General features: G+C 34.5%; 1 protein-coding gene across 1 annotated transcript in view; it reads right to left on the bottom strand.

The window, feature by feature from the left end:
• Positions 1-25,834, bottom strand: part of COL24A1 (collagen type XXIV alpha 1 chain) — a 330,570-nt gene that overhangs the window by 132,869 nt on the left and 171,867 nt on the right. The window contains exons 25-31 of the mRNA XM_045547618.1: positions 12,894-12,947; positions 11,554-11,607; positions 10,276-10,329; positions 8,777-8,830; positions 1,114-1,167; positions 786-830; positions 618-662 (exon numbers count right to left, since the gene is read on the bottom strand). Coding sequence (XP_045403574.1) covers positions 618-662; positions 786-830; positions 1,114-1,167; positions 8,777-8,830; positions 10,276-10,329; positions 11,554-11,607; positions 12,894-12,947 — 360 coding nt within the window. The remainder of the gene's footprint in view (positions 1-617; positions 663-785; positions 831-1,113; positions 1,168-8,776; positions 8,831-10,275; positions 10,330-11,553; positions 11,608-12,893; positions 12,948-25,834) is intronic.

Genomic DNA, 25,834 nt, shown 5'->3' with positions numbered 1-25,834 from the left:
TAAGATTCTTCATAGCAGGAAAATATCCAGCATTATAAAATATTAAAAACTCTTAGAGCAGTGCCATGGGAAAGCATGATGATACACAAAGCTCCACACTCCAAAGGACTAAAAAGCAAAGTTGAGTTAAAAAAGAAACTAGCCAAGAGGCCTCAAAGAAGGTTCTTGTTGTGTTAGCCTTATTAATGTCCCATTATATTTATATATCACACCATTTTATTTTGAAATGGGTTTTACAGAAAAACTAATTTGTCATAACTAGAGTGAAGTAAGAGTAACAGTTACCACCACCAGTTTACAGATAGGTAAAAACAAGGCCCAGAATGGATAAGCAACTTGCCCAAATAAAACAATGACTAATGATTAAAGGAGGAAAAGAACTTGTATTCTGTTAGTCTAACATACTGAATACTAAATAATAGTTGTATGAGAGAATAAAGCAGAGAAAGGTAGTCATTTCATAATGTATACATATATCAAAACATCATATTGTACACTGCAAATATATATAATTTTCACTTGTTAAAAAGCCTCCCCAAACATTAAGTATGCCCCCCACCTCCCACCAAAAAAGCAGGTAAAAATTGTTCATAGCCTGATTATTTTTTATTACTTACTGGTTTTCCTTGAACTCCTCTCTCTCCACAGTTTCCAGTCTTACCCTACACAAGAAATAAAATGCTTGGGTCAAGTAGCCTTCTCCCAAAATATTAATCACACACCAAGGAAAACACAGAAGATTTAAAATGTTCATCATCTTTAATGTGAAATGTTTTATTACTTACAGTAAGACCATGAGGCCCTCTTTTTCCTTGATCTCCTTTTTCACCCTAACAAAGTATCAAGACCAGGTGAGTTAATATGAATGTGAATTATGATCTTACACATGTAGCATACACTCACATACAAAAAATAAGACATTAACTATACAGTGCAATATTGAAAAGAAAACATTTCTGTGTATGTAGCAAAAACTTTACATATATTTCATACTGAGATTAAAAGAAAATTTAGAACCATACCTTTGTAAGGAAATACATAATTTTTTAGACCAGTAGGGCATATGGCTCAATAAAATTTAACTGCATATGAAATGAGAAAATCAGTGATTACCTTGGCACCCTGTATACCTTGTTCCCCTGAGAGACCATCTGGTCCTCTTGATCCCTGAGGAGGAAAAAATGTTCAGCTGGTAATTTGAAATGTTTCTTTTTTACTGTTAGGTGTCTTTACAGATGAAGACGCTGTGCCCTTCTTTACTTGACAAACTCATTCTGCTTGTTTTTATGCCCTGACCACAGAAAAGAAAACAGCTGGGTATTTTGGCTGAACCTATTTACATGGGAGAATCAAGCCTTTGTTTTTAAAATTTAATGCTAAATCGTAAATCAAATGAGAACCAACATAGTTGATTCAGTTGTTGAGGTGGTTATAATATAGGTGTGGTAATATGGGTATTTTTTTCACTTTATCATTTGTTCAGCAGCCAGCCAGGATATATTATCAAAACAATGCTAAATTAACTTAAAAGTGGTTGGTTTGTTTGCCTAAACAGTTTTCTTAAGGTTCATATTTTTGGAATGGTGCTCTTCTCTTCATGTTATAGAAAACAAGTGCTACTTGTATTGTACCTACTATGCACCTGCTTGGCAATTGTTACTGGGAGATGGAGGGGCACAGAAAAGGTACAAAAAATACCATTGAAAATATTCATGTAAACTTAAAAATTTTTCAATATTTGTTCAATAATTAGTTCCAAAGAAGTATTAGTTGTAAAAGTCATTCTCTAATAAAATGGCAGAATAGTCTCCTTGTCCATATTATAACTGTCCTTAGAAGATCTTAAAGTCTTTTTTAAGGGACTTAATTCAATTCTACAGCCTCTAAATGAACATCTGTGCAAAACGAAATGCATTAAGTGTTATGAGAATACAAAATCATGAGAAAGTTTCTCCATTATGAGGCTGATAGAATGAAAAGGTAAATTATACAAATGACTATAGCATAGGGAAGGATAAGGCATGTCAAGGGCCAAAAGAAGGATTCACAGAGGAAGACAGCCTTCACAGGTTTGTAATGGAAACAAAGACACCATTTTGGCAGCTGGAGGTCAAGCTCCCACAGACTTATTCAAAACAGAAGGAACTCTACCTTGAGGGATAGCATGAGAAAAGGCACAGTATCCTGAAAAGAGATACTCACAGTATGAAAAAGTAGCTTGTTTGCCCAGGCTATTGATCACATGTAGAGAAATATAATCTTAATATTTCTACACTTAATAAGTGTACAAAGGAAGACTGAGACTTAAAAAGTAAAGGATTGGAGTTTATATTTAAATCAGTTGGCAGAAATCTTCTGTTGAAGATTTCTATACAGAACAGTGACACAAATCTCCCAGTACAACACGCTGATCTGAAGGAGCTCCTTAGGCTCCAGTACCTTCTCTTGTATTCCCTCTGACATAAGCTTTGGTTTAGATTTATATTATTAAAACCTGTTTATTATAATAGGACTCTCTTCCAGGGTATTCTCAGGTTAACTACATTCCTTGATCCTCTGGCTCCTTCGTGGATTTGGAGAGAACACTCAGACTCTATGAGAATCTGTAGCTCCACCAATACTATTAAAGTTATAGCCATTGCTCCAGCCCTATAATTTCTGCCTGTGCTCAAAGGTATTCCATAATCTGTCCCCAACTTCCTTTTCTGCCCTATTTTCCAATAAAAGATTGGAAAACTAAATTACAATCTTATAGTGCAACAGCTTGAAGATCAAATTGATGAATATGGACTCAATTTAATAGATTAATAATTTTCACAGTGTGTTATTCCTTTAACAAATGTTTACTGAGTATCTACTACAAGGCAGGCATTATTTTAGGCCCAGAGGACATGGTAGGGAGAAGAGACAAATCCCCGAATTAATAAACAACCAAATAAATATGTCAAATTAAAATACAAAATGAAAATCAGTAGTTATGTATAATGAAGAAAAATAAAGGAGATTATCCAAAGTGAGAAGCACTATTTTAGATAGGGTGGTCTAAAAAGTCTCTCTAAAGTGACATATGGGTAGATACCAGAAAGAAGTGAGATTACAGGCCATGCAAATATCTTGGGGAAGATCATTGTGGCAGAAGAAATAGTAAGTACAAAGGTCTTGAGGTGGGGGCACGCTTGGAATGTAACTGAAGATGAAAAAGAACAATAATCAAAGGATGACTGAATTTTTAAGTGTGAAAGTGCCTCAGGACTTTACTTATTACCCTCATCTTAAAATTTCAGCAGCCTGTATTGATTCCTTTTCTCTCGTACTTTTAATGCCTAATTTTTCTCTTTCTGCCCTGTAAGAAACATTGCTAAATTGTTTGGAATAACAAAACAAGAAGGCCGAGACAGTGTGAAAAGGAATGAGTGCTCAACATCCTAAAATACTATAGAACACAAGTAAGATATAAACTGAAAATGTATCCACTCATAATTAGGCACTTAAAACCCCTTTGCAACCTGGAATTTCTGTCTTTCTTGGATATTTTGTTGCTGGATAACTGGTAGAATGATGACAGTATTAATAGAAAAACAAATTAGGAATGTAAATTTGTTTGGGGTGAAGAGGGAGGACTAGTAAAAGATAATGAGTTGCACTCTAGACAATCAGACACAATGAAGCAGATATCTCCAAGGCTAGTAACAGAGAGTTAAAAGTCATTCTAAGTTTAAATGGCAGCAGCCACAAGGTTCAAGATTCAAAAGGCCCCCAGACACAGAGCTATAAATTTAGAATTTTTTAAAAAACACTGTTTGGCCCAAAGACGGCAAATAAATTTCATTTCTTGAATAAAATCAGATTAAGTGACTGCCTAGATATATATGTAAGAAAAGGATAAATCTAGCTGGAGGTAAGTCTCAAAATTAACTGCCAGTTTCTTGTCCTGGCACATAAATCACCTATTACCATGGCTGAAGTAGCCCAAATTCCACTTTTTAGATGAAGAAACAGAAATCTGCAGATGTTAGGTGAGTTGCCTGACTCCCATGATGTCTAAATGTCCAGAGAATGAATAATTGTGCTTTATTAAGTTTGTAATATTTTTCAAGTGTTAAAAAGAAAGTATAAAAATACTAGCAGAAAACACAGGGGAAACACTTCAGGACATTGGTCTAGGCAAAGAGTTTATGGTTAAGACCTCAAATGCACAGACAAAACCAAAATAGACAAATAGGATCATATTAAAGTAAAAAGCTTCTGCACAGCAGAGAAACAATCCACAGACTGAAGAGACAATCTGTTGAATGAAAGAAAATATCTGAAAACTATTCATCTGACAAGGGGCTAATATCCAGAATATACAGGAACTCAAACAACTCATTAATAAAAAAAACAAATAATCCCATTAAAAATGGGCAAAAGACATGAATAGACAATTCTTAAAAGAAGACACACAAATGGCCAAAAGGTATATGAATAAATGTTCAACATCACTATCATCAGGGAAATGCACAGCAAACTACAATGATGTATCATCTTATTCCAGTTAGAACGGTTATCATTAAAAAGACAAAAAATAACAAATGCGGATGCAGACAAAAGGAAACTCTTACCTTGCATTCCCTGGTGGGAATGCAAATCAGCGTAGCCACTATGGAAAACAGCATGGGGATTTTTCAAAAAACTAAAAATAGAACTACCATATCAGCCAGCAATCCCACTACTGAATATTTATCCAAAGAAAATCAGTAAAACAAAGGATCCCTGTACCCCCATGTTTATTGCAGCCCTATTCACAATAGCAAAGATATGGAATCAACCTCAGTGACCATCAAAGAATGAATGAATAAAGAAAATGTGACACACATGTGTGCACGCACGCGCGCGCACCCACACACACACACACTAGAACCCTATATGTCCATGAAAAAAATGAAATTATGTCATTTGCAGCAATATGGATAGAACTGGAAGTCATTATGTTAAGTAATGACCAGGCACAGAAGATAAATATCACTCATATGTGAGAGGTTAAAAAGTTGATCTCATAGAGATAGAGGATAGAATGATAAATATCAGAGGCTGATAAGGGTGTGTGAGTGGGTGGGTGATGAAGAGAGTTCAGTTAATGGATACAAACATATAATTAAATGAAAGGAATATGTTCTAATGTTTGATAAAAGAGTAGAGTGACTATAGTTAACAAGGATGTATTGTATATTTCAAAATAACTAGAAGAGAGGACTTGAAATGTTTCCAACACATACAAATGATCCATACTTGAGGTGATGGATACCCTAAATACCCTGACTTGATCATTACATACTCTATGCATATAAGAAAATATCACATGTACCCCATAAATATGTACAATATGTACCAATGAAAAGGTAAATCTAAGCATTGTTCTTTAAAAAAATACGTCCACATTTATTATTTCATTTCTTCAGCCAGGATGACACAGGGAACAAAGAGAAGTTTCTCTGCCTACAGTGATGATAGATGTATTTAGTTTTTTTTTTTTTCAAAAAGGTCTAACTAATGCAATTATATTAATTAAAGGTTGCTAGTTAAGAGTTTAAGGCTGGAAGAACTCTGGGAAAGGTTGGTACTCTCTATGTTTAAGGCAAGAGTAAGCTAATTAACCAAAAGCTTAGCTTTATCAACATCTGTACATTTCACTGAAATTGGTTGTAGAAGTTATACCATGGGTTAGTGTATATGCCTGCTTTGACTCCTAAGACAAAATAAGCTTTACGATAAGCTCTAAGAAAGTTAAACAATAGCATTATACTAGGCACCTAATTTGGCATGAAGTTGTTTTTTTAAATAACTGCTTTAAAATAGCTCATGGGTATTCTCTTGGAGAAAGTATCCTGGCTAAAAAGATCTAGTATTTTCTTTATCCTCTTAGGAAAGTTAAAGTTGGTTGTACTGAGCTATTAGAAGGTCTCAAAGCTAGAATAAAAATCTGATAGCTCAGGTATATAAATTAAGCATGTTTTGTAAAGTAAACACTACTTGAATTGTAGACAATAATTTTAAAGAGTTAACCAAATTTGTGAATTATCAATTTAATCCTAAATGCATTAGATGGCAGGATGCAGAACCACTATTTCATGTAAATGTTAAAATTAAAAGAAAAAAATATGATTAACTAAGACATTAAGATAAACTGAACACTCATTTATTTAGCAAGACTTTTATAAGAACTCCAAGTCCATCTCTATGACCCCTGTAATTAATTTTAATAGGCTAAGCACCTATGAATGAAGGAAACAGTCCTATTCACAGAACAAATGTCTTTGTAACTTGGACTCACTATATTTATATTTTCTTTTAACTATATCTATCTGTGTTTGCTTGACCCCTCTATTAATTTTAAATCACTCACACGTCTAACTAATTATTAATATGTCTAGAAGTCTCTTCTCGCTCTTGACTTACACAGCTGGAACAAAATGTTCCATTAAACAAAAACTAACATTATCAGTGATTTGAGGGAAAATATCTTTTTGATTCTATTCTTGTTATAAACTTTATTTCAGGGGAAGAAACCGCTTTGTCTTATCAATTGGAGTGCTTCAGGTACTACTAGCATTGAATCTGAAGGCAAATACTGATGACTGCCTTCCCCTATATGGTATGCATTTGGCCCCCCCTTGAAGGGGCCAAATTTCAGAATTTATAGTCAGATCTATTTTACTTCTTCCACAGAGAACTTTAAAATGTTACATATTACCAATATAGGTATTTAAATCTTTCCTTCCCATTTAAATCTTGAGCAGCATAGTCAGAATAAAGAGATACTCAGTTGTATGCCTCTACACCAACCCTCTAGAGAAAGAGTGCAAAACTTAAAGGTGTTTCCTGATCAAAGACCCAATTCAAGAGCAAGAAAGAAGATGAGGTTAACTTTGCTTTGTGTGTCATATCTCCTGTATTGGGATCACAGCCCTAGTGGAGGATGGATTGGAGAGAGAAGAGGATAGAAACAGGAAGATACCAGAGGGCTACCACAATGGAAGTTCCTGATACTATGTTCTTTCTTAAATATTCTGGTCTTCAGTTCTCTTTTTGTACTCCCAATGCCCATTGGTTGCCTGAAATATTCACCTAGTAAAGAAAGCTCTTTTTTCCCCCTAAACAAAGCCCTTACTTCTAAACAAAGCTTCCTTATTTAGAAACTACTGGTTAAAATTTTTAAAATTATGAGCAGCAATTTTGGGAAAGAATCAGTAATATGTATTTGGAGAAGTTGAGGACAAAGTGATATATCAGGAAAGAGTAATAATCTACACAGGGATCATGGTCAGGTTAGAAAACTGCAGAACAAATGAACTTTCTGTATGATTTATGAGATAGCACAAGTAATTCAGGAAAAGACTGTGCTTAGATACATGGTTTCTGCCTGTGTCAGTAAGAGCTAAATTACTTAATTAACAAAAGGCACAAATAAGTATTTCTTCTTTTTTTTCACCTGTCACAAAACTGGTTGAACTTTCCCACTATGACTAATACAAAGTTGCATAAACATATTTGACCTGACCAAATATTGAATGCTGGCAGGGCACAAACCACTAAATGATAGTTTGAGTATAGATCATCAAGCTGTTATTTTTTATTATAAATCTTATTTTTAAAATTGATGTGGCCATCAGGGTAAAACTGTAAATCTATAATCCAGGACAGAAAATGCTTTTTCAGAAAAGAAATAATAATAAAGACAAATTTGCTCTCTTTCTTCAATCTTCACCTAAAACATAGGACATGAAATTACAGTCTTATTTCAAACTGGGAATTTATAACACTCTTTTCCCATTTGCCAATTGGAAACCTGCAGGGTTTTTTTGTTTTTTAACCATTATTAGGTAGAGGACATGTTTTTAGAATTTTAAAGTATTTTCTTCACTAGTTAAATTTAAATCAAAGTAAGGCCAAGTCACAAAACAGAATTCTTAAACACCACATATTCAAATTAATTAAAAAATACTCCTTAACATTCCATGTGGTATTGAACAAGCACAGGCTTTGGAATCAGATACACTAAGGCTTGAATATTGGTTATGCCATTTCTCTGTGTCTACAGCCTACACACTGAAACTCTTTGAGCCCTGGTTTCCTCAACTATAATACCTGAGCTATAACAGTTCTCCTTCCTGGGGTGGTTTTGGGTATTAAGCGAGATAATATATTTAAAAGTGCCTGGCATGTGACAGGCATGCAATAAATAGTGTTTCTTATTTCTTTAAAGAAAAAAGAGGATTTAATGTTAAAGAGACAACTTAAATGAAAATATTTCTTTTAATTCTATATGCATAAGTATTAGGAAATGAGTATCCCTCTCATTTAAAATTAATAAACCCTTATTCATCCTTTGTATCTTTGTTCCATTTCTTAGTGCTCTTATTTTGTCATGATGTTACTTTCCCTTGTTATGTAAGTTCATTGTGAGTAGAAAAATAATTTATTTAAAGATCTTCACATTTACAATTCCCCAAAAAGAATGGAATTAGAGATTGGGAATAATAAAAAAGAATTCTGTATGAGTTAGTAATATATGTAAAAATTAAAATGGAAAAATATGATTTTATAAATACAAATGATTATGAGTCCTATTTCAATTAATGTAGGTAGTTCATCCAATATAATGAAAACAAGGAAAAAACATGACAATTTCTAAGCACAATTTTAGGAGGCATGACGCTATTTTTGTTGAACACTTATCACTATTCTTGAAATGATTTTTTTTTTTAGGTTAATGTACTTCTTTCATTAGGTTACTTACTCTTTGTCCTTTAGGACCTTGACTCCCTGGTGGTCCTCTTGCCCCCGCACGACCCTACATGTTGCAAATTTAAAATCAGTTATAGAATTCACAAGAATGTTATCAGAATAGTAGTCATACACTTTCTTATAAGTAATTCCCCTTGGGAATTCTTAAAATTACACTGACTAGGTTTCTAAAAAAATATGCTTTAAATCCCACCTCCCTCCCTCAATATTCTGCTTTTGAAATATTCTATTATTTGGAGAAATGTCATTTCTGGGTGTGAACACCCTGAACAAAGAATGGAAAGCTTTTAATATTTACTGACCAAGTAGTTTTGGGGTAGAACATATATGGAATAAGGGAGGAAGGAGATACCCACTCAGCCAGTCAGACAGTCTAATATGCCTGACTCATCAAAGAAGCAATGGCTATCTCCGTGAAATTTCCTTACCATTATTCTAGACATTTATGACAATCCTATCACATAAAAATGGATTTTTTTCTGTTATCATGAAAAATGCCATAAAATGTTTCAAATTAATATGCCACAAAAAATAGTCTGCAATGGAGATTCAGATGGTATTTATTATTAAGTCAATAATAATGAATTATTGTATACCTATAGTCTTCAATCAAGGCTCAACTGGAAAACAAAATTTACTTATGAACATTAGGTAGATAAAAACAAAGTGATTTTAGGATTTCAAATTTATTTATTATTCTATGTAAGTAAAGAGATTGGCAGTTATGCCCTGGACCAATCGTCTTCATTTTGGAAGCCAACAACATGTCTATAAATATACTGGAAAATTTGAATTATTTTTAAAACAGAAGCTTTATGAAACTTAGCATAAAGCATTTCTGATATGAAAAGTTCTGCTCAGGATATCCTGAAGGCTGATACATATCCCAAAGGGTATGTATCTTTTTCATATTTATGTTTACAATTACTGTCAAATTTTGATAAGCAATATTTAGGGGCAAGGTTTCATTATCTTTCTGTAAACAAAAAATGGAGCATTTTCAATACTCAATTTTTATTTAATAAAGTATATTTTCTACAAATTTTATCTGGTTGTATAAAAATATTTGCAAATTTCTAAGAAAAATATGTTGGAACTGATAATTTGTTTATTAAATTGATCTCACTTCTAATCTTGATAACTAACCCTATTTTCTTTTTTTTATTTCAGAGTATTATGGAGGTACAAATGCTTTGATTACATAACCCTATTTTCTTATATGTGGTTATTCAAAAGAGAGTTTAAATGTTGTTTAGTTTAGGTTGCAGAACTGACATTGGTTAATATACCAAGTAGAGGTGAGGAAGTTCAAGATACCATGACATATTCTTGGGTGTTTTGTACAGTTGGGGAGTGAATCAGTCTTTACTAGTTTATACATGATTTATTCTGCATGAAAACAAAAATATTGTGTTTTTGTTCAACAAAATTGGTTGATTTAAATTAAAATAGATATTCTAGAAGAGATCATAAAATCTTTCCTGTACTTACAGGTAATCCCGATGGACCCATGGGTCCTGGAACCCCGGGAGGACCTGGATATCCCTATGGTTTAAATAAAATATGAAAGATATGAAAATCTCAGTTGCATTTAATTATTTTCATTGAAGAGAAACCAGTAAATTATAAATAGTAATGACAAAGGATAATTTGACAATCTCTCCCTTTTCTATCCAAGATGTGAAAGGTCGCAAGAATTGTTCTGCTGATAGAACATAGAAATAAAAAAACATGACTGTATAGAAGCTGGATCTCCATTTATTAGAAGGTCTTTGTCTAGAAATGAAAATTGCTAACTAGAATCACATACTACAGCTTATTGAGAAGAAAACATTGACTTCATCTTTTTGTAGGTTATATTATCTTATGCATGAATATATGCTATGTTATATAAATTATGAGACCATTTTTAGAGAGGTCAGGGAATTCTATAATTAAGGAACATGAATGTGTACAAATATTTTAGCATGCCAAATTTTAGAAGGCCCACATACTTTATGATATTAATGCTGATTCAGAAAATGCCTTAGGAAGTAACGATTCCTAAAATTGATTAGTCTTATGGGTATGTTAAATTTCCTAGTTGACAGCAAGTGGAGATAGATAAAAACAACTTACAGAGATTGTCTGAAAATATAGAAGTTAAAACTAAAGAATAACTTAGGTAAAATGAATTTGTAGATAGTATTATAGGTTACCATATCCATTACAATGTATTTTATGAAAGAAAGATTATCTTATTGGTAATAATCATTTATTCTAGCTCCTACCACACTTAGAAATGATTTAATATACTAAAAAAATGCAACTCAGATATAAAATTTGTCCTCTATTCCTATCTTAAAGATACAGGAGAGTGAGATGAATTCTGAATTCTGACCTCTGTATGGCAAAAACTTACATCTGACCACAAACTCATGGAAAAGTGGCAATGATGGTATGTGCCATATAAACTATAGTTTGTAGAAGAATAAGTAGAATTCCAATTGATTTTTCTTCTGCATCTGTTTTAGCTCATTTGTGGTATTTTAATTCTTTTCCTAAAACGATAGAATCATTTAACTAAGCCAACTCATTTGCATGCTTTTTAGGGTCTTAATACTATATAGCATTCCAGGAATTAAATCACTTAGAAAATTCTAATAGAAATTTCTTATAAAAAAGCATTTTTCACTTGCTTAAATTATAGTCAAGGCAATTTCACCTCTGGAATACCTTAACTTTATTATGGTCGTTGGAAACATATTTTCAAAATCACTGAGCTCTTACCATAATGCCCTTTTCCCCTTGGGGACCTAGTGGGCCTGGACCTCCACGTTCTCCCTTTTAAAACAACAAAGAAAAAAGAGGACCATTGAGGCATGTTAATTGTCATAACTGGGCTAAGCTTAGAATGGAAAACTGTCAGAATCATACCTTACATTCATATTTCATCCTAATTTCCAATACTTTTTAAATTTCTGAATTTTGCATTTTTACCCTAAAATTGCTAGACTTGTAGTACAATAAACATTCTCTTAAGATGTTTTTCAAGGGAAAAATACTAAAAGTCTTGTTATTATAAAATAAAGAAAATATAAAGTATGGATAAACACAACTTAAAATTGAGTATGTATCATATGCTACAATTTTGTAAGTAGAAATACAATTTTATGAGACATAAAATATGAGAATAGTGAATGTATTAAAGCATATTGAAAAACTGCGTAATCTGTACAACCACTGGAAGAAATTTATTTCTATAATCTGTCTATCCCAATTAAGTTCCCCAGAAATAATTCTGGGAGATCATGATAATCAAATCTGCCATAGCAGATTAAAAAGATTAAACTGATTCCCATGAAAATTCTCAGGATTGTCAAAATCTTAGTGTAGAAGATTTAACCCAGCATAGAAATAACTAAATCAGAATGAAAAAAATTATAAAACTATCTAAATTTTTTGAACTGAATCCATATATTTTGTTACATTGTTAATAAAAAATCTGTAAGTATATATTCAGCACTTTGAATGTACTAAGAGGGACAGAGAAGAAAGAATTGGAGGACCATTAAGTTTTGAACAGTGTGATACTTACGCTAAATCTAGGAAGGGAAGAAATAGGAAGGATTAGAGGAGTCTGGGGAGACTTCGCAGAGGGGATGGGAATTTAGCTGAGTCCAACAGTTTGGTTTTGACTAAATAGATGGAAGGGGGACAGAATAATCTAGACCAAGAAAAGAGCAAGAATGGGAATAGGAACAGGTATATAATACATGAGACAGGAGAGAGAGAAAGGTTTTAAAACGATAACTTATTCTTCTCTTTTAAATCTGCTTCCTATAGAGGGTTTGCTTTCATAAAGTAGATTTAAATAATATTTTCTAGTCATAAACCTAGACTGTTTCTTTTCTCTTTAGACCACATCTTTATAGGCAAACAGTACTATGCCCTTTAAAAATTAGAAACACATGCTATTAGCTATATTTTAATGTACTTAAAAGATTCAATATACATAATGTGGTAAAGTTATGAATGATTTCTAATCAACATAAAACACCATGTGAAAGTCTCTCCTTTGAATTTAGCCTAGAATTATTACTGTAAAACAAAATGATGTCAGAAATTACCTTTTCACCAATGCTTCCAGTTATCCCAACTTCTCCAGGTAAACCGACAGGTCCCTTTTAGGAAAAAATGTAACAGAAAATACGCATACATTTCATTGGTCTTAAATCACCTATAATCACTGTTTCTTTCTAACTCATCCTAAATTTTATATTGGAGTAAATTTTATATTGGAGTAAAATTTTCCTAGTATAAGTACATAGTCTATGGGCTTCATATCAAAATTAATTTATTCAATCAACAGAAATAGATGAGTGCCTAATATGAGACAGGCACTATGCAGGGAGGCAATGAGTTTTAAATCCAAAAAATCTCTGTCCTTGTGAAACTGGGAATCTACTGGATGTTATTTAAAAAAAAAAAACCCTGCAGGATACTTTTTAGTTTGATGCCATCTCATTTGTCTATTTTTGCTTTTTTTGCCAGTGCTTATGCGGTCATAACCAAAAACCATTGCCAATATCACTGTCAAATAGCATTTCCCCCATGTTTTTTTCCTAGGAATTTTATGGTTTCAGTTCTTATGTTTAAGTCTTTAATACATTTTGAGTTGATTTTGTGTATTTTATAAGGGTCTAATTTCAATATTTTGTATGTAAATATTCAATTTTTCAAACACCATTTATTGAAGAGATTGTCCTTTCCCCAAGGTGTCTTTGTCACAGAGTACTTGGCCATATATGTGTGGTTTTATTTTTGGGCTCTCTATTCTATTCCATTGGTCTATATGTTTATGTAAATCTCTTTAAATGACCATTGAGTAAGGCTGGAAAAGGCAATGTGGAATGACTGCTAGTGGGCGTGGGGTTTCTCTATGGTGATGATAATGTTCGAAAATTGGAATAGAGTGATAGCTGCACAATTCTGTAAATATAATAAAAATATTGAATTCTATACTTTAAATGGGTGAACCTTATGCTACATAAACTATATCTCAATAAAGTTGTTAAAAAAAAAACCCTGCAGTTTTCATAGCTGTTTGATGTGTATATATTGTTTAAGAAATCATTTCTGTGACTTCCTACTTTGAAAGCCCCTTAATACAGGAGGGAATGATACATGCCTATCATTCATTCATTCACTCAAGAAATATTAATATTTGGTGCCTACTCTGTGTGGGGCACTGTGATGGCTGGTGAGATTTCATTAGTGAGCAAGATAGATTTAAGCCCTGACCTTATGAGGCAAAAAGTCTTGCAACAGAGACAAAAACAACTAAATTAAAAATTAAAGAATTACAAATTGTGAAATAAGCTCACAAAGGAAATGACTATGATAATGAAATGGAGAATAAAAGAGAAGACTTATTTTAGCAAAGTTGGTCAGGGAAGGATGAGACCTGATATTTAATCTGAAACCTGAAGACTAAGAGGAGGCCAGGTGGCGAGGTGAAGAAGGGAAGGGTTTTTAGGCATAATAAATAGTTTGAGTAAAGAATAGATTTGATGTGCTGGAAGAAGTGAAAGAAGGCAATCAGTAACACTGCTTCAGAGTGAATGAGGATTAGGGTTTATCCACCTTTGTCTATGTCTATCATTCCTCCTTCAAGCAGTATAGAAAGCAAAGGGAATATCATAGAACAGACTTTACAATAAGAGCATAATCCTTTTCCTGACCCTTAAGTTATAAGGAAGTTTATTTGCTACTTTTATTCAGAGATGTAAGAAATTGTTTTTCCAATGTCTACCAAGCAAAGACATTGCTTAGATAGATTCTCCCATAATTAATTATATATATTAGCATATAGAAATCACTGACCCATGAAAATATGCCTTGCTGTGTTGTAGCTAATTGAAGTTAATGCAAGGAGCATGTAATAGGTGGCTAATACAAATTGACACATACTGTAAATGCAAAAGACACCATATTTTGAAGAATTATTACATAAAGAATGTAAAATATCTAGTTAATGGTTATTTACATACATTACATATTAAAATGATAGTGCTTTAAATGAAATACTACTAAAATCAGTATCACCTCTTTCTTTTTTACCTTTTCTAATGTGGCTACTAGAAAATTTAAAGTTATAATACCTGTGTGTCTTGCATTTGTAAATTGCATTATATTTCTGTTGGACATCACTGATCTATACTCTTAAACACTATGCTAATTTTGTTACTTATATCCAGCTGGAAGTGGTCTAATAATTCATTCCTGTGGTGTTTAAATTTAAGAGACTGAAACTTTCTTTTGGAGGCAATCAATGGTAAATGCTCATGCTCATGGAATTCACTGGTCTTATTAACACTATGTTATCTACCATCTTGAGACAGCTAGTTTGATAGAATGGTGGAATGGCTTTTTGAAGATTTGGTTACAATGCCAGCTAGTTGGCAATACCTTGCAGGACTGGGGAAAGATTTTTCCAGAAGGCTATAAATGCTTTGAATCAGCATCTGATATATGGTACTCTTTCTCCTATAGCCAGGATTCTTGGATCCAGGAATCAAGGGGTGGAAATGACAGTAGTATCACTCACTATTACCCCTTATGACCCACTAGAATTTCTTTTTCCTGTTCTGGTGACATTATTGTCTGTCACCAGAGTTGAGGTCTTAGGTCCTGAGGAAGGAATACTTCCCACCAGAAGACACAACAATTCTCACTAAACTGGAAGTTAAGACTGCCATCCAGCCACTTTGGGTTCCTTATGCCCCTGAGTCAACAAGCAAAGAAGGAAGTTACTGTGTTGGCTAGACTGATTAATTCTGATAACCATGGGGAAACTGGACTACTGCTTCAGTAGTAGATAAGGAAGAGTATGGAGATAAGGAAGAGTATGTCTAGAATACAGGAGATCCCTTAGGGTGTCTCAATATCACCATACTCTGTGATCAAGGTCAATGGAAAATTACAACAACCCAATTCAGGCAGGACTACTAGTGGCCCAGACCCTTCAGGAATGAACGTTTGGGTCATCTCATGTCATAATCTGTTCAGGATATTATAACAAATATACTACAGGGTGGGTGGTTTTAACAACAAACCTTTATTTCTCACAGTTCTGGAGGGTTAGAAGTCTAAGATCAAGGTACCAGCAGATTCAGTGTCTGGTGAGGGCCTGCTCCCTTGTTCACAGGTGGCAGAGCCCTCATGACCTAATCACCTTCTAGAGCCTCCACCTCCCAATACCATCACATCTGAGGTTAGGATTTCAACATATGAATTTGTAGGGGGAGATAAAAGCACTCAGTTCATCATATCCTACCAGGTAAAGAACTCAAGTAGCTGAGGTGCTTACTGAAGGCAAAGAGAACACAGAATGTGTAGTGGAGAAGGTAGTTTTAAATACCGGTTATGAGTACATGATCAGTTACAGAAATGAAGACTGCAATTGTCATTAGTATTTCCTCATTATTTTGTTATGAATACATTTGTGTGTGTGTAGCAAATATCTTTGCTTTTTTTCCTTCTCATTCTTTATCACATGAGATATATTGACCTTATATCATAGTATTTAAGTATTGTCAAGTTTACATCATGGTATTTAAGTTATGGGATATAAAGAAGAAGAGTAAACATCACTCGAGGACTTTGCCACCTTTTGTGGAGAAGAGGTTAGTGAGTTTTGGGTTGCATTTAGGATAGTTGTTATCAAATTAGGCTGAATTATGACTTTGTTATTGTCTTTATTTGGATATTAAGTACAGTTTAAGGAGATGCATTTGGGTGTCAAATTGACAAGGCAGAGACTTGTGATGCTTAATTTTATGTGTCAATGTGACGGGGTCACAGAGTGCCCAGATATTTGGTTAAATATTATTTTTGGGTGTGTAGTATTTCTGGATGAGATTAGATAGATCAACTGAATAAAGCAGATTGGATTGCCCTCCCCAGTGGGTGGGCAGTATCCAATCCGTTGAGGGCCTGAATAGAACAAAAAGGCCAATTAATAGACCAGATCTACATATATCAACATGAATAAACCTTTTAAAAATATAATCTTGAATGAGAAAAAAGTATAAATGATTTTCAAATGGAAACATTATAATACCATTTTGTGCAAAATTTTAAAACACAATAGTTTAATTTCTTGGTGGTATAAAACACACATGGGGATTATATATATAACATTAGGATAATGGCTTCAGTCTGTGTATAGAGTGGCAGTTCATTATTATTTTAATTTGCATTTTTCTGATACCTAATGAGTCTGAACTCTTCATACACTTCTTAGCCTTTTGGAGTTTTTCTGTGTAGTCCTTTTTTATGTTTTTTATATAATATTTGCACATATTTATGGGTCACATATGATATTTTGTTACATGCATAGAAGGTACAATGATCAAGTTAGGGTTATTAGGGTATCCATCATCTTGAGTATTTATCATCTCTATGTGTTAAGAACATTTCAAGTACTATCTGCTAGTGATTTTGAAATATACAATACACTGTTGTTAAAGAGTCACCCCACTCTGCTATTGAACATTAGAACTTATTCCTTCTATCTAACTGTATGTTTGTATCCATTAACTGAACTCTCTTCATCCCCTCCAATCATCCCCTAACACACACACTTTTCAGCCTCTGGTAGCTATCATTCTACTTTCTACCTCTATGAGATCAACTCTTTTTTAACTCCCACATGAGTGAGAACGTGCAATATTTATCTTTTGTCCTTGGTTTATTTCAATTAACATAACGACCTCCAGTTCTATCCATGTTGCTGCAAGTGACAAGATTTCATTTGTTAATAGCCATATAGTGTTTCATTGTATATATACATCACATTTTCTTTATCCATTTGTCCTGTGATGGACACTGAGGTTGATTGCATATCTTTGCTATTGTGAATAGTGCTACAATAAAGATGGGTGTGCAGGTATCTCTCTGATATACTGCTTTTCTTTCCTTTGGATAAATGCCCAGTAGGGGGATTGCTGGCATATGGTAGTTCTATTTTTAGTTTTTTGAGAAATCCCCATCCTGTTTTCCATAGCGGCTACTGATTTACATTTCCACCAACAGCGTTTAAGAGTTCCCTTTTCTCCACATCCTCGTCAGCATGTGTTATTTTTTGTCTTTTTAATAATAGCCATTCTAACTGGGGTAAGATGACATCTCATTGTGGTTTTGATTTGCATTTCCCTCGTGTTTAGAGACGTTGAGTATTTTTTCATGTACCTGTTGGCTACCTGTATGTCTTATTTTGAGAAATGTCTACTCAGGTCTCCTGCTGACTTTCCTTTGCATTGCTTGTATATTCTAAATTCCTTCTTGTGAGCAATCACCTTTGATATTACTTTTGACATCCTTCACTGACAAGAAATCCTTAATTTTAATTTAGTCACATCTAACAGTTTTTGCCTTACGATTTGTACTTTCTTGATCTTTTTTAAGAAGCCTTTCCCTATTTTTATGTCATTAAGTAATAAGCATTCTTTTCTATTGTTGTTAACATTTCTACTTAGATCTTTAATCCATCTGGAGTCCAATTTTCACATGGTATAAGATAGGGATCAATTTTGGTTTTTTTTTTTCAAATAGTGACCCAGTTTTCCAAATACTGTACATATTAAATATTTCTTTCCCCCATTTGGTTTATGGTAGCATTCTTATCTTATACATGGCTTATTTCTAAGCTTCTATTCTATTCCATTGATTATTTCTCTGTTATTTCCCCTTTGCAATTTCCTCTCAACTTTTTCTATCGTTTTATTGCTGTCTCTACTACAGACTGAAAATAAGCATGCTGGCACAGTTTTATATCAGTGGTGAAGGAATCTGAACTATATAGGCTTTAAATATATTAATTCTTTAAGCCTTTATTACTCTTTGATTTGAAATTGCCCCCCCACTTGAAAATAACAGGTGAATTAGACTACTTTTAAAGTTGAAGCCTACCAAACTTTATTAAATCTAAGATGTCACTGATTATAAGAAGCACCGATTTTTTTTGTACCTCTAAAAAGAAAAAACATTCTGCCAAATAACTATAATTCACCACTGATTGTAAGAAATATTCCAATTTTTAAAATGTTAAAATGTGGAAAAAATGGTGTGCTAAATTGTATTATTTTAGAAAAACATTCTCTGCTCCTTTGTGTAGAAGGGTTATACACCCCTGTGCTATTGATTTCAGACTTGGCCAAGTAATTTGCAGTGCCCTCACCATGGGAGGAACATACTCCTCCATCCTACTAACATCAGGACTCTCTATATAACTCTGACCAAATAAAAATGTGTGTGGAAGTGACATGTGCTACCTTTGTTTTTTTTTAAGTCAGTTTCTTTTTTTCCTTCTGCAGAGAGACTAACCACATCTCAGACAGACACTGCTCCTTAAGCCTGGGGCTTGGAATGCAGATGGCAGATGGCAGAGCCACAGCCACTGCTTTACAGTGAATAGAGTGCAAGTGAAAAATAACCCTTTGTTGTTGATACTTTGAGGTTGTTTCCTACTGCAGCATACTTTACCCTAAGCTTATTAATTCAATGTGCATTTTAAAATTGATTTGGTATGCTATTTATTTACATGAGAAAAAGGTGGTTTTTTTTCCACTGTCTTTTACTCCCTGTACTAATGACTAGCGGATGCCACAAGAAAGGAGGAGTCTGGTATTCTTACTCACCTCATAGGGGAGAACTATTTAGGACACCTGCATTGGACAGTTAACGTGGGCAGAAATAATTGTCTATTGTGTTAAGCCAACAAGAAATTTTAGGTTTATTATTAAAGTAGTTAGCGTTACCCTAAAAGTACAGTGAACTACAATATACGCTGACATGAACTTGATAAACTTTGTAATCTAGCTCAATTGGTCTATTCAAAAGTTAGTCTCACAGAAATAATTTTATAAACAAAAATGTCAGAAAAGTACACTGAACTAATTTCTAGCTTAGAATGCAAATCTACTTTTTCAATAAATGCAAAATAATCTGAAAAAAATAAAATTAAACATTTATTTGTTCTTGTAACATATCCTCTGCTAACAGTTGTAGATGATACAAAAATGAGTAAGACATAATGAGGAGTTCAAAATCCCAGCCGGGCGCAGTGGTTTACACCTGTAATCCTAGCACTTTGGGAGGCCGAGGCGGGCGGATCTTTTGAGCTCGGGAGTTCGAGACCAGCCTGAGCAAGAGCAAGACCCCGTCTCTACTAAAAAAATAGAAAGAAAGTATATGGACAACTAAAAATATATAGAAAAAATTAGCCGGGAATGGTGGCGCATGCCTGTAGTCCCAGCTACTTGGGAGGCTGAGGCAGAAGGATCGCTTAAGCCCAGGAGTTTGAGGTTGCTGTGAGCTAGGCTGATGCCACGGCACCCTAGCCCAGGCAATAGAGCGAGACTCTGTCAAAAAAAAAAAAAAAATCCAGTGGGTTGGAATAAGGTAAAATGCTTATTTTCTATAAGTTAGAAAAAAATGCTATATAACACAAAGGCAGGGGGGATTATATCTGGGTTGAGAACAAAAGGAAGGATTTTACAGAGAAAGCAGTATCTGAAATATGGCTAAAAGTTGACAAGATGAAATGGAGGAAGTGTTTTCCAAGCATAAGGAATGATTTGAGCAGAAGGTGGGAGGTAGCAAATGATACATTTGGCAAATATAAAGTTAATCCAGATTGTTTGATATAAAGGATATGTGTAGGAGAATAGACTGAGATAGAAATATCAGTTATATACTATTGAGGCTTTGCATGCCAAGGTATTAAGTTTGTGTTTGTGGTACTTGCAGAAGAATGTGTGTTTGCAGAAGAATCATTGTCAGTTTTGAGTAAAGCAGGAATGCAATCATATCTATATTGAATGGATAGTAATTTAACATCACTGTGATTAATGTGTGAAAAAGGGAAAAAATAGAAAATGGGACAAACAAAAGCTGCTGTAACAGTCTGGGATAAGTGTAATGACTCTTATGAGGACAACGGTATCATTATTAAAATAAACAGTAAGTTCAGAAGGAAAGCTAATGTCATAGGAAAGATGATGAATTAAGCCATGGTACAGCTGTGGCTCTTAGAGTAGAGACTCTACCTTGAAATATTAATTGGAGTCTCCACGGAACAATCAATTGTTGAAATCATAAAAAGATATAGTACACATGTAATAGTAAAGCAAGAACAAGCAGAGAATCTTTTTTTTTAAGAGACTCTGTTGTCCATGCTGGATGGAGTGCAGTGGCTCAATTCATAGCTCACTGCTGCAGCCTTGAGCTCCTAGGCTCAAGTGATCCTCCTGCCTCAGCCTCCCGACTAGCTGTGACTAAAAGTATATGCCACTGCACCTGGCTAATTTTTTTAAAAATTTTTTTATAGAGATGGGGTGGGAAGCAGCCTTGCTATGTTGCCCAGGCTGGTCTCGAACTCCTGCTCAAGCAATCCTCGTGCCTCCTCCTCCCAAAGTGCTGGGATGACAGACATGAGTCACCACACTTGGACATTTGTTTTTTTTTTCAGACGTCAAGGTGAAGGAGAAACCTTTTATCAGCATAGACATTCCTTGTTAAATTGACAAGGTGAAGCAGTGTTTTTTGAAAAACCAGGAAAAGCTGGTTTTTCCCAAACTATTTTCACTGCAGTAGTAGAGGCTGGTAGGTCAGCAGCAAGTCATGAGCACTCAGTTTGCTTTAAGTCACACCATTAGGAGGCAATCTGTAAAACCAGTACAGCTCTCCCAACTATTATACTTGTTAATTCACATGATCAGCTGAGGTGCACAAAAAATAAAACTTCTATCAAAAAAAAATCATGCCAAGGACAAGGCCAGAGACATTGCAAAGCTCAATAGATGCAGGGACTCTGGAAGAAAGGGCTGCCACACCATACAAAGAGAGAATCTTAATGAAGATTCTTGGAAGGCAAAAGGTAGAAAATAAAAGGAAGAGTCAGATAGGAGGAAAAACAGGAATGGGCAAAGAAAATTAAGAAAGAGGAAAGTCTCAAGGAGAGAGACATCAGTGTAATGTGGGAAGGGGAAGGGGAAGGAAGGATAAGCACTGAGACAAAGTCATAGGACTTGGCAATTACAAGGTTGATGGTGACCTCTAAGAATAATTTCAGTAGCTTCTGTGTGTTTGGACATGTTTGCCAAAGAGTTAAGAGTGTATAGGTGAAGAGAAAATGAAAAATAACTTGTATATGACTACTCTTTTAAGAAGCTCGGCAGCAAAAATGAGGAGGCACGATAACTGCTCGAGGATATATTTGCAAAATTATTCTGTTCAGAACCTAATTGTTGCTCTGTCAGCCAAATAAAAGAAAGTTCATCTGCAATATAAACTTACCCTTCTGAACAGAGGAAACTTCATACAAAACCTACTTTTTTGCTCTGTTTCAAGAAATTATTTTTTTAACAGCCAATATTATGCCGTAATCTATTGTGATTGGTTGGGAACCAACACATCTGTGACAGACAGAACATGCTGGAAGGTTTAATCTTTCCCCAAGGACTATGTCCTAGCCAGCTCCCTAGGCCTAGATAGCTTTCCTGCACTGGGAATACTCCATGAGTCATAGAATTCACAGATGAGAGGCATGTATTGGGCAAAGGTGCCATATCACCTTCTCTTCCTTCTTAGCAGAAGCACTTCTAAAAAGGACAGATTATAGTGGTGTGACATGTTCTCTTTGTTTTCCATGAAATGCTCAAGTACCATATATGCAAGTGAGAACCAAGGACAAAAATATATTTTCAATTTTAAAGTACTCAAAGGCAAATTATGTGCATGTGAAAATGGTCATAATTTACTCATATTTATTACCTATGGACCCTTAGGATAGAGATGTGGATGACTACTGTTTTTGTTGCTATTTACTCTTCTTCATTTCAAAACAAATGTTGAAATTTATATTACTGTTTTAATTCTCTATTGCTGCAAGACAAATTATCCCCCAGAGTTAGTGACTTAAAATAATACACACATATTATCTCATAGTTTCTGTGGGCCAGGAATTCAAAGAGTGCGTTAGATGGGAGGTCCTGCCCAATGCCTTTCATGAGGTCGAAGTCATGATTTGGCATGCACTGCTGAAGGCTTGACTGAGGCCAGAGAATTCACTTCCAAGGAGGCTGTTTGCAGGAGGTCTCACTTCCTCACTTTGGAGGCCTCTCCACAGGGCCTGACAACACAGCAGTTAGCTTCCCCCGGATCAAGTGATCCGAGAAAGAGAAAGGGCAAGAAAGAAGCTGCAACACCTTTATGACCTAGTCACAAACTGTCACTAACGCCATATTCTATTCATTAGAAATGTGTAACTAGGTCAACTCCGCATTCAAAGACAGTAAAATGTCCACATTGCATCTTTTGGAGGGAGGAATATCAAAGAATTGGTAGATATATTGTAAAGCAATCACAATGACTAAATTCTACTCTTAGTTTGATGTAACCTTTTATTAAGACTTTGAATCCTGCCAATGCTTTTCTTTAATTTCTTGTATTTATTTTTAAGTTACAAACTTCTTCAGGAACACCATAAATTAGTGTTGTTGGAATAACATACATTATCCTAAAGATGAAATGCATAAAATTTCATTCCTATTTCATTAGTTATTATCTATCACATAATAAGGTACTATACTAGTCAATTTAGAAATAATTAATAACTAAAATATAAAGTAGACAGCAAAAAAATGCTAGAAGAGAAAATACTATAGAATATCTGATAAAGCAAGAGTCAGCCAAATAGGGCCCTGGGTGGCGTTGTTGTAAAGAGCTTCATTGGAACTCATGGAACACAACCATGCCCGTTTGTTTACCTATTGTCTATGCCCGCTTTTTCAACATGAAGGCAGAACTGAGCAGTTTTGACAGAGACCATATGGCCCGCAAAGCCCAAATCATTTCTACCGGGTATTTAAGGAAAATATAAAACAGTCCGTGAGGTGATAGTCTTCACTTATAACAACTAACAACAATAGATAACTTTTTTGACCAAGAATTTTCATTAAAAAAGGTTTCAAAACACTGATTTCACATCTAACACACAATAAAGAACATGACAAAGTGCTTAGCCAGAATATGCTATGTTTTAAGAGATTGGCAACCATATAATTATTGAAAACATTCCACATTTTGCAAAATAGGATATGTAATAGTCTACTTGAAAATTTTGTTAACTAGAGCAAAAATTCAGAAGGCCAAAAAGCCTTATGCATAATATATCACTCATTAGAATTGAGAAGAAATATTATTTTTTTCTAAAAGTCAGTAAAAACTTTTAAATGCTCTACTTTTATTTTTTTTAAAGTAACTACATTCTACTTATTAACTAAGAACTGATATAAAATTAGACTATTTGCTAGTTGAAACTAAAATGTTTTAAAACATTTTCATACAAAGTTTATATAAATGAGCCACCAAAAGAGAAAGTATGTAAACTGAGAAGAGGAAAAGGCTAAGAACAATAACATAGGGTTTAGACATCTTGAGAGGAGACTGGAAAACAGAAAATTTATGGGATTGATTGACTGTATATACAAAAAATGTGAACTGTCAAAAGAATACTGCATATTATGGGATTTTTTTGTTCATAGTGTTTCTTCAGACTTTTTCACTGAGGAGTAATTCTATGACTTGACAAATATGAATGAACCCTTTGTTTATTTATAAATACATTATTGCTTCCAAATAGTTAACCTTTGGATCACTTCACTCCTATTTTCAAATGAAATCAGTAGACTAAGAAGTTATTTCTTTGACAGTGTGACTTGGAGCAAGCCACTTTAGCTCACTGTGCTTCATCCACCATTTGGGAAGATGTGACTATCAGTTCATTGGTCAGTATGCTTTGGAAAGCAGGGATGATTTCTTGTCTGTTACTGTATTCCCTGTTACTGCCACCCACATCCCCTTTTAAGAAGTATCTTATTTTCCATGCAATCAATTCCTTCTAGATTTAGTCCTCAGCAGAAATATCTACATCCAAAGCCTGACTAAGGCAGGAATATAAAAATCTGGCCATTTTGCCCAATATCTGACTATTCTGATGGGCTATATATGCCCCAGAGCTCCCCAAAGAGTTGGTTTGGCCCTCCTCTCCTTCAGTGGGAAGACAGAGAAAATTTAGTAAAGGTCCAGAATTTAATAGAGTGACCAAATTCCACGGAAAGTTAAATTCCTAACTAAGACAAGTCTGTTATGCCAAGGTTAGGCTCTTGGTTGGAAAAAAAAAATGGGACTTTGACACTAGTGAAAGGGATATCTAGAAAGAGAGCCCTGAAGATTTTGAACTGCCAGACTCTGAACTCTACCAGCTTACGGAAGTGGCCCATCCTTCCTTATTATAAGCTAGCACTGTCCCGTAGCATGACCTGTCCCCTGTAAGAAAACATGTAATCCAATTAGAATTTGCAACACCTCTTCTTTTGGCCATTATGCCAATAATTAGGGTTAAATCACAGCATAACCCACCTGGGAACTTGCTGCACTGGATATAGGCAGAAGGGACTATTCCCCAAAGGAATAAAACATCTAGCCAGTATATACTGGTAGGAGCTGGGGGAGTATGTGCGGGACCTGATTCTAAAGGTACTTGATCAAGGGAACCATAACATAACATACATAACATAAAATAACATAAAATTAGATGTGGAAGAATTTATTAATTTGGGATCACTTTTTCAAGATATAGGTGTTAACACCCTGGCAAGGATCCTAGGAGATTGTGCAAATTCCTACAGTGGGTCCAAGCTGTGAGGCAAATAGTCTTGTCATTTGGGCTGTATGACCTGGCAGACCCTATGGTATTAGAGACATCAGGGTGGGAAAGGAGGCCATTTAGATCTCATAGCAATGATGAGAAGATCACAGTGCAGGCTCCTGGGATTGTGGAGTGAAGTTATGCCATCCGTGACAGAGAATTAAATGCACTTTGAAAACAAATTCCAGTGTGATAGTAGGCTCTGTAGAGACTGAATGCATAATCCTGGGACACCAAATGACCACACAACTGAATCTGTCTATTACAAGCTGAGTTCCATCACATTCATCAAGT

Source organism: Lemur catta, chromosome 3 (genome assembly GCF_020740605.2).
Source record: "Lemur catta isolate mLemCat1 chromosome 3, mLemCat1.pri, whole genome shotgun sequence".
NCBI classification, from domain to species: Eukaryota; Metazoa; Chordata; class Mammalia; order Primates; family Lemuridae; genus Lemur; species Lemur catta.
The sequence above is the reverse complement of the archived record's forward strand: the minus strand, read 5'-3'. Positions and strand labels throughout refer to the sequence as shown.